This window comes from Haliotis rufescens, unplaced genomic scaffold, assembly GCF_023055435.1.
Source record: "Haliotis rufescens isolate VD_foot unplaced genomic scaffold, xgHalRufe1.0.p SCAF_60, whole genome shotgun sequence".
NCBI classification, from domain to species: Eukaryota; Metazoa; Mollusca; class Gastropoda; order Lepetellida; family Haliotidae; genus Haliotis; species Haliotis rufescens.
The window spans coordinates 1,653,644-1,672,421 of NW_025964335.1; the positions used below are offsets into that span (position 1 = coordinate 1,653,644).

An 18,778-nucleotide genomic window follows, 5' to 3' on the forward strand; every position below is an offset into this window, starting at 1 on the left:
GGTTTCACCGAAGTGGTAAACGTCTGAGACCAGCATCACTTCGGGCTTTCCTCCCACATTAAGCGGACACGCCGCGATATAACTGGAATATTGTTAAAAGCGGCGTTAGACCCAATCCACTCACTCACTCACTCCATGCGGCATAGTACCTCTGCCACAGGCCAGCGCCATGTGACGATTCGTCACATCTTTCACAGTCCATTCAAGACATTGAATATGCTTTTCATCCGTTTCATGTTTGACAAGTCTACACATTTTCATAAACAAATGTCAAAGAATGGTTACGGTTCATTAAGAAAGTATCCTAATACGTGAACATCTACTTGTTTTTGCGTAGTTATCCTTTGTTTACATTGTTTGTACGGCTCCACGTGCTGTCACCGAAGCCCGACGGAGAGCTAGTGATACGGTCACTTTGATGTATAAATATATATTGTCATGCAACTCACTTTCGCAGTTGAAGTAGAATATCTATTTAATTATGCAAAACAATATATAAAGCGCCCTCAAATACTTGCATTAGTCCGTTCTATACTGATTTCTGAAAAAGCGCGTTTGTTTACAGAAAGAGAAAAGTCCGGTCACGTGATATGCAAATTAGCCTGTGGCAGTGGTATAATGCTGAGTCACCACTGCGCCGGAGTGTGGATAAAGACGTCAGAGCCAATCCTCATTTGCCAAGGTACTATTTCAATCTTATCTCTCGTGACCCTGCAGTGTAAAGGTCAAGGTCACCATAACCTACATGCAAGATGTGTGCGTAAACTGTCTCAAAGTTGGACAATGGACAAACATTCCATGATGTCGTTATATTCATTGGCACTGATCACGCTGTTTCTGCGGTATTCCTCTCCAGGTAGGACCCGTGAAGATTCCGGGGTAGAATAGGTCTTCAGCAACCCATACTTGCCCTAAAAGGCGACTATGCTTGTCGAAAAAGGCGACTAAAGGGATCGGGTGGTCAGGCTCGCTGACTTGGTTGATGCATGTCATCGATCCTAATTGCGTGGATCGATGCTCATAATATCAATCACTGGATTTTCTGGTCTCCAGGTAGTCATTTCTGAGTGATGTCAGATACAAATGAATGAATTATTCTAAATTTATATCATTGCAAGTTAAATGTCGCTACAGATATTTACTATTTTTCGGTTTATGAGTAGTAATTACAGTCAAACACGGTTGTGTCGAAGTTAAAGGGATCTTCGTAAATACGAGTTATCCAAAGTTCGACACAACCGAAAATGATGAATAAAGAAGCAATACGCAGGGAAGTTTTTACTTCGAGACAACCGTAAGTTCGACACATTTAAGCTAGACACAACGTTGTTTGAGTGTATACTCATTTGATTTCACGTTTATGTTCTCATATTTTATAATTGAAATTATGCATTTAAATGACGGAAAACGTGTCTCTCCTATCTACTCTGTAGTCAATAGTAAAACGCAGTGGGATGTGTTTGTGATTACCTGTTTATGTGTTGATGAAGGATGTGTCAGTGGTCTTAACTAGTGATTACCTGTAGTATAATTTTATAATTACTTATGGAACCTATACCAAAACATCTTTTGATTCTACTGACATTCCATCTGTGCTAGCATCATCTTCCCAAGACAAGAGAGTTAACTGACTATAAAAGTCCAGTTTCCCCCCTTGCCGAACTAGGCTGGAATTACTAGGCTCGATCGTAGCGCCACCAGTGGCCATTACCAGTTATGTCCCTTCTACGCCTCTCCTTTGGACCAATCAGATTCCACCTCTCGTATGACTTGCGTTTGCTTCACACAAAATGGTGGCGCCCAGTCAAGACGATCTGATCGATAATCAAGATCTATATTGTGATAAAACGGGTTTTACATCGCGAAATGCATCAAATCAAGTGAGCACCTTGATTAAAAACATGAAAAGATGTAGAAAATATCTGTTGAAAACGAGTTGGCGGTGCATAAGCTCTCTAAATCCTGCAATCGACCGAAATCTTCATGGCAGCTTACGAACCGGATTTCGATTTCGGTGCGCGAATTTGATTGGACTATGCATAGACTCGTTAGTCCAGCCAAAATGTAACTCCATAATACCAGTTCGGCAAGGGTGTAAACTGGACTTTTATAGTCAGTTAACTCGCTTGCCTCGGGAAGATGTCCTAGAATTGGTCTTCAGTAACCCATGCTTGTCGTGAGACGTTACTAACGGGATCGGGGGGTCAGGCTCGCTGACTTTGTTGATACATGTCATCGTATCCCAGTTGCGTGGATGGATGCTCTTCGTGTCAATCACTGGATTGTCTGGTCCAGACTCGATTCCTTAGAGACCGCCGTCATATAGGTGGTATATTGCTGTGTGCGGCGTTAAAGAACAAACGATCACACAATCCATAGACATTCCTGTACATTCAGACAGGTGATACTTAACATTGTTTCTAAAAATACTTCAGCCTTATCATGGTGTGGCAAACTGTGATCGGAGCTATGAGGTGAGGTGAGGTGAAATTGGTTTTAACATCGCGTCCAAGATTATTGCACTTATACAGCGACGTGCATGTACGTGTGTGTGTTTGTGTGGCTGCTTGTACTAGTCCGGACTGATGCCGATTTATAGTGCCAGCACACTGAGATACCATGCTGCAATTTAACATGAATACCCCTCAGACACAGTATACTGACTCCGAGCCGACCAGTCCTTGTTTTAGCCCTTTAATGCCGAGCGCCAGACAGGGTAACATCAAGTACCATCTTTTAACGTCTTTTGGTATGACGCGGCCGGGGATCGAACCCCTGACCTTCCGCTCTCCGGGCGGTCGCTCTACCACTAGACCACGGAGGCGGTCCATCGGAGCTATGAGGATAGTGCTAACAAATCACCATTAAGTTCCCCCTTGATTGTGAACCCATGGAAAGAGCGTCTAACGGAGACCGTAGGGTTGGTCGTTCGATCCCCTGTCTATGGCACACCAAACGATGCGAAGCGATGGAACTTGTTGTTGCCCTGCTTGGCACTCGGGATGAAAGGAATAGAAAAAAGGCCAGGCCGACTAGGAAGCAGTGTAATGTGTCTGAATAAGGTATCCTTGTACAATGCAGCATGGTGTCTCAGTTGGCTAGTCCGGATAAGTACAATAAACCACACGCGTGCATGCACGTCGCTGTAGAAGTGATGTTGCTCGAAATATGCCTCTGTACATCCAGCAGTGGATGGGTACCGAGAAGGAGGAGATGGTAATGTGAGTGTTGATCTACTAGCGCCTTGGGTAATGTGCCAGCATGAGCACGGTGAGGGGACAACACGTTGTTTGATTAAACGCAACTCTGGAATGGTATGGTGCTGACAAACCTAGAATCAGGGCAAATCTGGGATTAGAACCTGCGGTCATAGGATCCTGGCCCAGCAAGGGATGTAACTCTGTTTGTTTGTTGTTTATCGCCACACTCAGCAATAGTCCAGCTATATGACGGCGATCTGTAAATAATCGAGCCTGGACCAGACAATCCAGTGATTGACATCATGAGCATCGATCTACGCAATTGGGATGCGATGACATCCATCAACCAAGTCAGCGAGCCTGACCACCCGATCCCGTTAGTCGCCTTTTACAGCAATCATGGGTTGCTGAAGACCTATTCTACCCCGGGTCTTCACAGGTCTCATCACAAGTAATAGAAATAAATTCAAATAAAAGTTTAGGACAAAAAGTGATTAATATCAGGAGCATCAATCTACGCATTTGGGATCGATGATATGCATCAACCAAGTCACCGAGCCTGACCACCCGATGCCTTTAGTCGCCTCTTACCACAAGCATGGGTTGCTGAAGACCTACTCGGAGATGCATCTTCCCGGAGATGCAGCTTTTCCACTAGCACTGCTATGTATGTAAGAGCTCCTCCAAGTTGGGTCTCAGAGATATAGAGTGGGTATAGTGTGAAAAATAAGTTTATGTATTAATTTATGTATTAATCGTCGCTGCTAGATATTTACTTCGCAACGTCGAATACGGTTTGTGACGGTGCTGAAAGTGCGTCAGCTCCAAGGCAATATGGAAAGCCTTTTGTACGAGAACCTCTCCCAGCCAAAGTCACATCGAGTCCTAGCCTGGACACTCAGACTATCCCTATCAAACGTTGAGTAGTATACTGACTAACTCTCTTTAACCACGTCTTGATATAACGCTGATCGCCTCCGTGGTCTAATGGTAGAGCGTCCGCCCTAAGAGCGGAAGGTCCGGGGTTCGATCCCCAGCCGCGTCATACCAAAAGACGTTAAAAGATGGTACTTGTTGTTACCCTGTCTGGCGCTCGGCATTAAGGGGCTAAAACAAGGACTGGTCGGCTCGGAGTCAGTATATTGCGTCTGAGTGGGGTATTCATCTTAACCTGCGGCATGGTATCTCAGTGGGTTAGCACTATAAATCGGCATCAGTCCGGACTAGTACAAGCAGCCATACACACACACGCGTGCATGCACGTCACTATATAAGTGCAATAATCTTTGACGCGACGTTAAACCCCATTTCACCTCACCTTGATATAACGCTAAAGCAAACCCGTTTCCCCGACAGCCTATGTGGGCTGCTACACGGATCACTCAGACAGGCGTGTCCTGCCCCATGAGAAACCGACCTCTACCAACATGAATGTCGAGTCGTGTGTTAACCAGTGTCTTGCGTATCCATATGCTGGCGTTGAGGTGAGTGGATAATATACCGCGTTATGATGGAAGGTACATATTATGATTTTTAAAGTAATAGAAATAGAATTGTTTGTTTGACAATTTTTAGAAAGATTCATTTGTCACCATTTGACAAAGGGCGAGTACAAAACTTTTGGAAGAAAAAAAAATGTTTGTCACAATGACCTGTGCCCCTCCTGGTTTATTCTCCCTGCAGTGTTTTATTGTTCGATAAAGAACTCCCACTTGTCGTTTATTTCTTAACTATTAGGGTCGGGTAGCCTAGTGGTTAAAGCGTTTGCTCGTCACGCCGAAGACCCGGGTTCGATTCCCGACATGGGTACAAAGTGTGAAGCCCATTTCTGGTGTCCCCCGCCGTGATATTGCTGGGATATTGCTGAAAGCGGCGTGAACCCATACTCACTCACTAACTCTTAAATATTAGGATAAGCATGGACATCTATTGAAAATGTAGAATCAAGACATGAAGAAACATTAACATTGCCCTTCATTCAATCAATGTCAGATGGATGTTATCCACTGGTTAAGCCCATATAATGTTCTCACAAGCAGTGAGTGTGATTTAACTCCGCTTTTAGCAATATTCCAGAAATATCACGGCGGGGAACACCAGAAATGGCTTCACACTTTGTACCCATGTGAGGAATCGAACCGGGTCTTCGGCGTGACGAGCGAACACTTTATACACTTGGCTAACCCACCATCCCTCTGACAAAAAGACCGACACTACCCACAATAAGGTTAAGCTACAGTTAACTACGGTTATAACGAACTCAAAGGGACTACTAATTTTAGTTCGTTATAACCGTAATTCGTTATAAGCATATATACAGCATAACTACAACATATAGTCGGGACTAAAAAGTTAGTTCGTTATATCCGTTAGTTCGTTATAAGCGTGTTCGTTATAACCGTAGTTTACTGTATTTTAATTAAAACATATGCCGCAAATAAAATATATTACAATATTGATTCAAATTAATCCTAAAATTTACAAGTGCAAATAATACGATGACATACAAAGAATAGAATGTCCAATAAAATAACTGACGAACATGAGTTGAGATTTGAATTGTCTACAGATGATGAAGGTTTGGTCATTTCTCTAGAATGGCAACGAGTGTTGGTGTGGGTTGTCAGTGGCAGATGACACACAGGCGTCTGAGGATGACTGTAAGCGCCAATGTTCAGGCGACCAGGGTCAAGTATGTGGCGACTCCTGGTTCATATCAGTTTATTCAACAGGTACCTTTCATGATTTATTTTATATCTCATAACTGTTTTCTCCAAATGTGACCAACCATGAGATAAGGGATCTTATGGGTGAAACATCACATTTTGTCTTTTCATTATACAGAGTTGCGTCCCTTGGGTACGCCAGAAACCCATGATTGTGGGTTCGAATCCCGGTTCGCCCCGATTATGTTTCTAGGTTTGTAAGCACCATACCCGTGCTCGTGGGTTTCACCGAAGTGGTAAACGTCTGAGACTTGCATCACTTCGGGCTTTCCTCCCACATGAAGCTGACACGCCGCGATAGAACTGGAATACTGTTAAAAGCAGCGTAAAACACAGCTCACTTACTGACTTTTCATTATATATTAATACTGCAAAATCAATTCATATTCATTACAGAGAGTGAGTGAGTGAGTGAGTGAGTGAGTGAGTGAGCATTATCATTTAAAAAAACATCACAGGGCACTTGTCATTTCAGCTTCAGACTTCTCCAACCGTGTGACAGAAGGCCAGATTTCCTCTGCTAGTGGCCTCCATATGGTCTCGGGTTTGGCTGCAAGCAAGACACATCCTGGTTACCTCTACGCAATCAACGACAATGCTGGGTCAGATAAAATATACATTGTCCACGCTGATACAGCTAAAGTAGTCGGTACGTACACGTACTTGTTTGTGTGTCATCAGTAACGTATTTTCGCTTTCCTGACGTATTCAAAGATCGTTGTTTTGGACAAACATGTAAATTCATTTGACATGTTTTACGTTGTCAATCTGACCTCTAGTGGATAGAGCGTCCGCCCGGAGACCGGAAAGTGGGGGGTTCGATCCCCGGCCACGTCATACCTAAAGACGTTAAAAGATGGTACTTGTTGTTTCCCTGCCTGGCGCACGGCGTAAGGCACTATACAATCTTGACTTGTAAAAGCAGCCACACACACAGACACGCACACACACAGAAACACACAGACACACGCACAGACACACACACACACATACAAACAGACACAGACGCACGCACGCAAACATACACACACGTCATGCATGCACGTCGCTATATAAGAGCAATATTCTTGAAGGCGACGTTAAAGCCTATTCCACCTCACTTCCTTGTCAATTTAGCGTGTAGGTATGAAAGCTGATTTAGACTGATATTCCAAAATTCTTCATGACCCCATAATCCATAATTTTGGATGCATATATAAAAATTGGTCAAGCTATCTAAAATACAACTAATGATGTTGACGACTGGTATGGCTACGAATAAGTAAATGACATGTACAAATGTCAGTTCGCTTTGTAATCTAGGCACAGAGTCAAAACAGCATACCCACAGTGACAATATCAACGACATTGAATGAGAGACAATATTGAGTACGATGTATTCAGGTTTAATATACAGTCATACACCGTTGTGTCGAATTTAATGTATCGAATTTGCGGTTGTCTCGAAGTAAAAGTTTGGTCCTTGTGTATTCCTTCTTTATTCATCATATTCGGTTGTGTCAAACTTCGTATGTACGAAGGTCCCTTCAACCTACTTACTTGTTGACTGTTTGAGAAGTTTTACCTTTGTATTCTCGGCGTGCTTTTTCTCATCTAGGTGAGGTGGTGAGGTGGTGAGGTGGTGAGGTGAAATGGGGTTTAACGTCGCGTCCAAGATTATTGCACTTATGTACTGACGTGCATGCACGTGTGTGTGTGTGTGTGTGTGTGTGTGTGTGTGTGTGTGTGTGTGTGTGTGTGTGTGTGTGTGTGTGTGTGTGTGTGTGTGTGTGTGTGTTGCTGCTTCTACTAGTCCGGACTGATGCCGATTTATAGTGCTAGCTCACTGAGAAACCATACCGCAGTTTAACATGAATACCCCACTCAGACACAGTATACTGACTCCGAGCCGACCAGTCCTTGTTTTAGCTCCTTAATGCCGAGCGCCAGACAGGGTAACAACAAGTACCATGTTTTAAAGACTTTTGGTATGACGCGGCTGGGGTTCGAACCCCTGACCTTCCGCTCTCCGGGCGGACGCCGTCATCTAGGATTGCTTACTAGGTTTATCAGCACCATACCCGTGCTCGTGGGTTTCGCCGAAGTGGTAAACGTCTGAGACCTGCATCACTCGGGCTTTCTTTCCACATTATATGACACGCCGCGATATAACTGGAATAATGTTAAACCCAACTCACTCACTCACCTTTGTAATCTCGGTGTGTCGCCGTTATCTAGGTGTGCTAACTGTTCAACACAGTCATGAGTTTGACTGGGAGGACATTGCTGTCGGGCCCTGTCCACGTGGTTCCGGGGCATGCATCTTTGTGGCAGACACAGGATCACAACATCACAACCAAGCCACCGTGTATGCTGTCAAGGAACCGTCCACAACACACACCCAGAATGTCCAAGTCACTTCGACCTATGGTTATAAGTACGTGTTTTTCATGTAACAGGAAGAGTGAGTGAGTGAGTTGTGTTTAACGCCGCTTTTAACAGTATTCGAGTTATATCACGGCGTGTCAGCTTAATGTGGGAGGAAAGCCCGAAGTGATGCAGGTCTTAGATGTTTACCATTTCGGTGAAACCAACGAGCACGGGTATGGTGCTGACAAACCTAGAAATATAATCGGGGCGAACCGGGATTCGAACCCCCAATCATAGGATTCTGGCGTGCCCAAAGGACGCAACTCTGCACAGGAATCGCGGCGCCTTAGACGACTGGGCCACCCGTGCCCCCTGTAACAGGAAGAGGGTAAATTATATTCTTTTGTACACCCCTTACCATTAACAACAGCCCTTATCCATATTAATTGTTAAAGGTATGAACATGGGAAAAATGAACAGAGTTTTTCAAATATTTTATCTCTTTAAATGCCACATATTAAGAATTGGAAATTGTGAAATAAGAGAATATTACAACTAATGACCATGTACCATTATCTTCAGACTGCCAAGGGGGGCACGGGTGGCCCAGTCGTCTAAAGCGCTGCGATTCGCTGTGCAGAGTTGCGTCCCTTGGGCACGCCAGAAACCTATGATTGTGGGTTCGAATCCCGGTTCGCCCCGATTATGTTTCTAGGTTTGTCAGCACCATACCCGTGCTCATGGGTTTCACTGAAGTGGTAAACGTCTGAGACCTGCATCACTTCGGGCTTTCCTACCACATGAAGCTATATAACTTGAATCTGTTAAAAGCGGCGTTAAACCCAACTCACTCACTCACTCAAACTGCCAAGGGTCAACCCGATAACGCATTTCGGACAGGACCCGCATCCCTCATGGTGCTGGTTAGATAGAGTTAGGCAAACAAATATTATTATTTGAAAATGAATGATTTCATTTTGTTTCAGAACTCGGTTGTTGATAAACTACCGGAAAAAAGAAGCATACACTTGAAAATTGGATTTGACCAAACAATTACAAACATTATCAAAATATTACAAGGCTTTGAGCTCAAACTCAAACTGATCATGAGAATGTCTGGTACACTCTGCTCTTCAAATCGAATAGCCATTTCTTGTTTCTTTCATTTTTGGCACCATCAAACGTGGGTAAGAAATTTCTTTCGCCCGGCCGTCATGTAGTCTGTTGGAGGAAAAGACGGGTGAGTGAGTATGGTTTTACGCCGCTTTTAGCAATATTCCAGCAATATCACGGCGGTGAACACCAGAAATGGGCTTCACACATTGTACCCATGTCGGGAATCGAACCCGGGTCTTCTGCGTGACGAGCGAACGCTTTAACCACTAGGCTACCCGACCGCTCCTGGAAAAGATGAGGTTAGTCTGACAGATGTTTGTGTTGCAGGTGGACAGAGGGTTCGTCTGAGGCAATGGTGGTAGATTCAGCAGGAGAGGTGTACATGTTCTCAGAGCACAGTGGACAACCGGCTCACATGGCCAAACTCCCGTCACAGAACTGGGATAATGGGAAAGTCAATACCCTCCATTCAACCTTGACCCTGCCCTTCAAATCTGCCAATTCAGGTCCTCTTGCCGCAGACATCTCCCCAAGTGGCACAGACTTGCTGATAAAGACACTTAATCATATCTACTACTGGCACATGCCTGGCAAATCAGTGGTTAATGCCCTTCAACATCCTGGCATCGGTGTGCCCTATGTTTCTGAAAGTCGTGGAGAGTCTGTCGCCTGGAAATGGGATGGTAATGGGTATTATACAATTGGTCAAGATTCCCAGCAGGCACTTCATTTTTATGGACGCAAAGTACCCATTCCATCGACCCGACCAAGTCACACCACACCCAAGCTAACTCATCACACCTCAACAATTCAGGCTACAAGCACGCCTCACCATTCGGTTACACCGTTTCCTGATACTGGTTATTACAACGAGTTCGTAGAGATTGGTCACATCGATTCCTCAAAGGGTCTGCACATGACATCAGGGTTGGCGGCCAGTCGGAAACATCCAGGGTACCTGTACGCTATCAACGACAACAGCCACTCAGCCAGCATCTACGTTGTGGACGAATGGACAGCGTCGGTCGTTGCGACGCTGCATGTAATGCATGCTTCAGCGGCCGATTGGGAGGACATTGCGGTAGGCCCGTGCCCCGGGTATGAGACATGCATTTACATCGCTGACACCGGGTCTGGTGGTAACCCTACAAAGAATACTGTGTACAAGATCAAGGAACCGAAAGATGTAAAGACACAGAACATTAATGTTGAAAAAACTTTCCATTTCACGTGAGTTTTAAGAGCTTTTTAATACAATACAAATTTATGAGTAAGTGAGTGGTTTTACGCCGCAATTCCAGCAATATCACGGCGGGGGACACCAGAAATAGACCCATTGTACCCATGTCGGGAATCGAACCCGGGTCTTTGGCGTGACGATCGAACGCTTTAACCACTAGGCTACCCGACCGACCCTACAAATTTATGAAACCTAAGATATACATGTTCGAGGGGCGTTCAATAAGTTTTGCAACTTCAATACAAGACCAAGTCGAAGAATATCTTTTGCAATATAATATAATATAATCTCCATTCACCTCGATGCACTTATTCCTTTTGTCCTTCAAGCTTTTAATTCCACTTTTATAGAAATCCGCAGATTGGCCCTCTAACCACGCCTCTGTGGCAGCCGTTATGTCCTCGTCATCCTGGAGGCGTCTTCCACGTAGGGCAGATTACATTTGCCGGAACAGGAAATAGTCAGTCACTGGGGGCTAAGTCTGGGCTGTACAGTTAAATCACTCACCCTACAGTACAGACTTACACCCCAGTGACTATTCTCTCTGGGCAGACGCTCTATCCACTACAGCTTGGGTGTAGCCCCTGTGTACGTGTGACGTGACCTGAAATGGGGTTTAATGTCGCGTCCAAGATTATTGCACTGATATAGCGATGTTAACGCACGTTTGTTTGTGGCTGCTTGTACTAGTTCGGACTGATGCCGATTTACAGTGTTCACTGAGATACCATGCCGCAGTTTAACATGAATATCCCACTCAGACACAGTATTCTGACTCCAAGCCGACCAGTCCTTGTTTTAGCCCCTTAATGCCGAGCGCCAGACAGGGTAACAACAAGTACCATCTTTAAACGTCTTTTGGTATGAAGCGGCGGGGATCGAACCCGGACATTCCGCTCTCCGGGAGGTGGTTGTACCGTTAGACCACGGAGGCGGCCAGCCCCGGTCTAAAAGGGCAAACCTACAAAACATTACACCACAGAATATATGGACCAACATTTATTGACTTACTCATTGTTTATGCTTACTTGTATTGATTCCAGTTGGAGTGAAGGGTCGTCAGAGGCACTGATGGTGGACAGGAATGGTGATGTCTACATTTTGTCTGAAGCTACAGGATCAGGTAGCAAACTCGCAAAATTGCCAAGAAACGGATGGGGTCAGGGTCACCCAGTGACCCTATCTCATTTGCTGACCTTGCCTCTTCAAACAAGCACTCTGGGTCCCGTTGCCGCAGACATTTCACCAAGTGGCCAAGACTTATTGATCAAGACGGTGAATCACGTGTATCACTGGCACATGGAGGACGGGGACGTGGAGAAGGCACTTCAACACCCAGGTGAACAGGTCGCATACCACACCGAGGGGCGAGGTGAGGCTGTTGCTTGGAACACAGATGGGAATGGATACTTCACGTTTGGGCAAACAGGAAATGACGTCATGTATCTCTTCCGTCATCGTGCTAACCCAATTTGCAACTGGTGCAATTGAGACAAGTCGACAAAGGCTCAAAGTATCCTTGCAATAAACTGCTCATTACTGTATATGTCCAGATCATGTTGTAAATAGTGTTATTGCCATAGAATGTTATCAGTTTCAAAGGGGGGCGGTCGGGTAGCCTGGTGGTTAAACCGTTTGCTTTTCTCGCCGAAGACCCTGGTTCGATTACCCACATGGGTTCAATGTGTGAGTGAGTGAGTGTGTGAGTATGGTTTTACGCCGCTTTTAGCAATATTCCAGCAATATCACAGCGGGGAACACCAGAAATGGGCTTCACACATTGTACCCATGTCGGGAATCGAACCCGGGTCTTCGGCGTGACGAGCGAACGCTTTAAACACTAGGCTACCCGACCGCCCCGGTTCAATGTGAGAAGCCCATGTCGTGATAGTGCTGAAATATTGCTGAAAGAGGCATAAAACCATACTCACTCACTCACTCAATGTCAAAGAATAGCTTCAAAATAGGTAATAAGAAGATAGGTTCTAGGACCTCCTCTGTCGTTGACTAAGATGCAAATTACCACAGGAACAGAGTGAATAAATCAAATATCTAACATGTTCCACATGAATCACGTATTCTAGAAACATAGTAGTTTACACATATTATTCACATTTAGTCCACACGTGAAGATCCGGGGTAGAATAGGTCACCAGCAACCCATACTTGCCTTAAAAGGCGACTCTGCTTGTCGAAAGACGCGACTAACGGGATCGCATGGTCAGGCTCGCTGACTTGGCTGATGCATGTCATCGTATCCAAATTGCGTAGATCGGTGTTCATGATGTCAATCACTGGATTGTCTGGTTCAGACCGCCGTAATATAGCTGGAATATTGCTGAATATTGCATCAACCATGTCACGGCGCCTGACACCCGATCCGGTTAGTCTCATCATAAGGCAAGCATGGGTTGCTGAAGACCTTTTCTATCCCGGACCGGGGCGTCGGAGAAGCAGGCAAAGACATAAGGTAAATGACTGACTGAGTATGGTTTTACGTAGTCCGGCACCATGACCGTGGAATATATTTATTTTATGAAAAAATAATAATCTAGAAATGCATACAAAAGCAAGTCTAGCCAGCTCAAGCTAGTTCTATCAGCATAGGGAATTTATTTTATTTTTAGAGTCAAGAAGGATATTGTGTAATATAAGATTTCAGAGACTAAATGTTATTCTAGGTTTTACGCCACTTTTAGCAATATTCCAGCAATATCACGGCGGGGGACAGCAGAAATGGGCTTCACACATTGTACCTATGTCGGGAATCGAACCTGGGTCTTCGGCGTGACGAGCGAACGCTTTAACCACTAGCGCTACCCGACCGCCCCTAAGGTAAATGAACACATACATACAAAGAATTATGATATATTTCGAATGGAGGGGAAATTGTGGGTTATGACTGGGCGAATGCAGCCTTGTCTCCCTCGAGCTAAAATGCAGTGCACCGGGCATGATAATCACAGTTATTGTAGGTCACATTTACTTTCAATGACTAAGATATGCCATATTTTTATGTCAATCAATAGTTTCAACGTTACCCTGAATTTCACAATGGGACATCATATTTTCTTTGGGTACAGCATGGATTTGGTTGTTGGTTGGTTTGTTTGTTGTTTTACGCCGCACTCAGCACCATTCCAGCTATATGACGGCGGTTTGTAAATTATCGAGTCTGGACCAGACAATCCAGCGATTGATATCATGAGCATCGATCCGCGCAATTGGGATCGATGACATGCTTCAACCAAGTCAGCGTTAGTCGCCTTTTACGACAAGCATAGTCGCCTTTTACGGCAAGCATGGGTTGCTGAAGATCTAGGTACAGCATGGAGTATTTGGACATATTTAGTACTAAGAATGAAGGTCATACATGGAGATTGGAGGTTTCCACATAAACGAATGACACACTACGTGATTATCATACGTAACTTTTATATTGACAGTAAAGTACGTTTGTAACGAATACACATATAACGAACTGACGGATATAACGAACTGTTTCTTGGTCCCGTCCACTTTCTGCATATGTGTTGTACACATGCTTATAACGAACTACGGTTATAACAAATTAAAATTTGTGGTCCCTTTGAGTTCGTTATAACCGGAGTTAACTGTCCAATAAAACCCAACACTAAGACCTTAGAACATCCCTACCAGTCTGTCCACACGAGAGCCACAGTTCAGTTCAGCTCCTTTTCCCCTTTCAAGTAACTTCATCACACCAACCAGTGCCAGAGCTGACAGTTATCGAATCCTTCATTATCCCCAGTAAGAACAAACTGCAAAGGGAGACTTGCACCAAGCTCACTTTGCACAATCTGACGAAGTTGTCCATACTTGTCCTGCAAAGCCTTTTGGACTGTGGTATATGGCTTTGACTCGAATATGTCAGCCTCGGCTAACCGTTTCGCCGTACGCCCCAGCTGACCTAACAATATCTTATACTTGTGTCTCTCATTCAAATATGGGTGTACATTCACTGAAGTCCTTCTCGCGTTCATTACTAAACATACATACAAGGTACATGAGGGATGTACTGAATATGAGTCTGAATATGTACTTGGGGTTATTAGGTTATAAGGTTTGGCATCCGGCTCGCGGGACCATGACACCTAATCAAAGGCAATTGCACTGAACTGGCAAAGGCAATCCTGCAAAGGCAAGGTAGAAAACGTGGTCAAACCGCCATCTTCGTTTATTACACCACAACGAACCCACAAAAAGTCCGGTCGTCCACTGTAGTAAAAACCACAAATTGGCATACAAAACTTCTGAACACTAAAAACGACAATGCGTATAAGTGTCAAGCAGTATAGGTCGGGAACATGACGAGATTTCTTTTCTGATTCATATGCTTGAAAAACAGACCTGAAAGCACTGCTGTGACAGTATACAATGCATTTTGAAATGAAAAGTTAAAAGAAACGGACAAAATACACCTTGTCAATATTTAGAAGTATGTTTATCAGAAGGTAACAACCATAGTTTTAAACAGTAACAAGCGTTATTCTTTATGTATGTGGACAGTGTCCATAGTTTTAAACAGTTACAAGCATTATTCTTTATGTATGTGGACAGTGTCCATAGTTTTAAACAGTTACAAGCATTATTCTTTATGTATGTGGACAGTGTCCATAGTTTTAAACAGTTACAAGCGTTATTCTTTATGTATGTGGACAGTGTCCATAGTTTTAAACAGTTACAAGCATTATTCTTTATGTATGTGGACAGTGTCCATAGTTTTAAACAGTAACAAGCGTTATTCTTTATGTATGTGGACAGTGTCCATAGTTTTAAACAGTTACAAGCGTTATTCTTTATGTATGTGGACAGTGTCCATAGTTTTAAACAGTTACAAGCGTTATTCTTTATGTATGTGGACAGTGTCCATAGTTTTAAACAGTTACAAGCATTATTCTTTATGTATGTGGACAGTGTCCATAGTTTTAAACAGTAACAAGCGTTATTCTTTATGTATGTGGACAGTGTCCATAGTTTTAAACAGTTACAAGCGTTATTCTTTATGTATGTGGACAGTGTCCATAGTTTTAAACAGTTACAAGCATTATTCTTTATGTAGGTGGACAGTGTCCATAGTTTTAAACAGTAACAAGCGTTATTCTTTATGTATGTGGACAGTGTCCATAGTTTTAAACAGTAACAAGCATTATTCTTTATGTATGTGGACAGTGTCCATAGTTTTAAACAGTAACAAGCATTATTCTTTATGTATGTGGACAGTGTCCATAGTTTTAAACAGTAACAAGCATTATTCTTTATGTATGTGGACAGTGTCCATAGTTTTAAACAGTAACAAGCATTATTCTTTATGTATGTGGACAGTATCCATAGTTTTAAACAGTAACAAGCATTATTCTTTATGTATGTGGACAGTGTCCATAGTTTTAAACAGTTATCACGTATCTACTCCAATATAAGAAAACTCTCTGATTTAACCTGTTTACCTAATTTGGCAGCCATATATAATAACACGATCAGTACAAGTTGCAGTAGTGACACATCAACCATAATGTAGTTCAACATTTGTACATATACCAGAGCCATCAGTTGTCCAGTCAGAAGTGACATGGCGGAAAATCCTACCATATCAGCTATAGATGATATGCCATACACAATATGCCTGTGCTCGTTGGCACTAAGAACCCACGTTGCAACTGCCGAGAACACAGGGGCACACACTAGTGCTAAAGCACTTGTTCCTACCCATAACCATGTTGTATTTATTTCTGTTACAAAAATGAGCATGATAGATATCACTATGCTCCAAGCAGCGCAGACATTGATGAGAACAGTTTGTGTAATAACTAGGCTGCTAAACACACCTAGCAACTGGCCAACTATGGTGCAGGCGTAAAACGATAATGATATATTTGTAACCTCTCTCGTGCTGGCATTTAATCTGCAATAAATTCCAAAAGTTGGCAGAAACTGACCGTATACAAAGATCATTGGTGCACAGACCGTAGTGTATACCATCATCGTGATTAACATTATTACATCGAACTTGTTAAAGGGGTGAATTTGTTTGTATTCTTGTGGGTCGTCATTAACGTGAAGTCCGTCTTGAAGCATCTGTTGTGAGAATACATAACCTACATAAACGATCATTCCTAAACTTGCGATGAACAGGAGTCCAAACATTACATTGGATCTGAAATTGTGGCACACTTCGTCTTTGCTATTCTGTGAAGAAGATGTCTCATTGTCATTGAGAGACCTGGACGCAGTGCTGTAGCTGTCTTCACGATGGTAGTCACTGTCACTTAGAAAAGGAGATATAATCAACAGTCCTGTAAATTCTCCAACATAGATAGTGAGGTCGATGATATGAATGGATGCCACACACCTTTTGCTCATTTCGCCGGACAAGACCATCATTGCTGCAACAGAAAGACTGTCAAATTTTTCTTCACATGCTTTGGCAATATGAGTGAGTGAGGGTGGTTTTACGCGGCTTTTAGCAATATTCCAGTAATATTACGGCTGGGGACATCAGATATGGGCTTCACACATTGTACCCATATTGGGAATCGAACTCGGGGCTTCGGTGTGACGAGCAAACGCTTTAACCACTAGGCTACCCGACCGTCCCTTTGGCAATATGAAATGCCAACAACATAACGAAAGTGTCCACATTAATTACATACAACGGAAGCATCATCACCATTGCCCTCTCCTTGTAACCATTGCCCTTGACTGATCTTATTGAAAACCTTTTCAATATGTATGTTTGTTGTTTAACGCCCCACTCAGTAATAGCCCAGCTATATGACGGCGGTCTGTGAATAATCGAATCTATATCGCTTTTGTTGTAATACGTTTAATATGGATGTGGGCTAGTTTCGTCTCAGAATCCAAAAAAGCATTAAATAAAGCCGGTTCTTTTGTTTGTTTGTTGTTTAACGCTGCATTGGCACCATGAGCATCGCTCTATGCAACTGACAACCAAATCAGTGAGCCTGACCACCCGATCCCTTTACTCAGCTCTTACCTCTTAGCAATAATCCAGCAATATCATGGTGGGGAACGCCAGAAATGGGCTTCACACATTGTACCCATGTTGGGAATCGAACCCGGGTCTTCTGTGTGACGAGCGAAAACTATAACCACGGTAAGAGGTGACTTTAATTATACCGATCATTGTCTACTGAAGTTATGTAGACATTTTATTTCGGTGACTGTTTTATTTTTCATTAACGAAATGCATGCAACTCATGCATATTTTGCATGAGGTGATGAAATTGGGTAGCGTAACGTTCAATATTATTACACTTATACAGCGACGTGCATGTAGATGCATGCATGTGCGTCTGTGTCGGTTTTAAAGTGCTAACCCACTAAAATACCATGCCACATTTTAACATGGATAACCTAGATGCAGTAAACTGAATCCGAGCCAATCAGTCCTTGTTTTAGCCCCCAATGCTGTGCATAATGCTAGGGTCAGCTTGGATGACGACCTAAGTCTTACCATGCACTGCAACTCCAGTGACCAATCCAACCAGACCAGATACAACCAGAGCCATCCAGAAAGAGGGCACAACAGACACCAAGGCCAAGAGACAGCATGCTGTGGTCATAGTTGTTGCTGTGACGCCATAGAGGTCGAAGTGACCACGGATTCTCAAGAATAGAAGGGCCCCTATCACCCTACCTGCTGCGATGACTGGAGGGAACAGACTGACTTGCTGTAATGTAACTTTATAGATACATTGTAGATCTCGAAGTGCTGGTCCAAATGCACTGTCAAGTATGCCCTGTGGATAAACACAAAGGGCATAATTAATATTAGTGGTTTGCATCAAATCTTGAATGGAAGTGTGCTCGTTGTCTAAAAAAGCCAAAACAAATTAATTTATTTCTCAACATACTTTATCAAGTAACGGTACTTTTAGTTATTTTGGAGTTTAAGGGTTCAAAATACTGTCAATTTACCAATTCCATTCCACAGACTTACCCACCTGAACTAGAAATAAAGGCGACCAGAGAGTCCTTGTCTGTTTCATTTTAAAATCTATGTATAACAAGTCAAGTGACAGAAACTATCCACAAGACTCTATGACAAGAGGGATGACTTCGACTCCCAGACAATCAACTTTCCCTTTATCTTGAGCAAATTAGTA

General features: G+C 43.4%; 1 protein-coding gene across 2 annotated transcripts; it reads left to right on the plus strand.

Annotated features, from left to right (window-relative positions):
* Nucleotides 1–729: 729 nt before the first annotated feature.
* Nucleotides 730–12,175, plus strand: LOC124140820. Of its 2 annotated transcripts, XM_046508595.2 has the most exons (7): nucleotides 730–856; nucleotides 4,557–4,684; nucleotides 5,797–5,932; nucleotides 6,402–6,575; nucleotides 8,144–8,342; nucleotides 9,719–10,621; nucleotides 11,675–12,175. In XM_046508595.2, exons 1-7 carry the CDS (start codon nucleotides 784–786, stop codon nucleotides 12,120–12,122), a joined length of 2,061 nt encoding a protein of 686 aa, XP_046364551.2. In that variant the 5' UTR covers nucleotides 730–783; the 3' UTR covers nucleotides 12,123–12,175. The 2 variants fall into 2 exon arrangements, with proteins under 2 accessions (XP_046364551.2, XP_046364552.2); XM_046508596.2 differs by lacking the exons at nucleotides 4,557–4,684; nucleotides 5,797–5,932.
* Nucleotides 12,176–18,778: the final 6,603 nt, after the last annotated feature.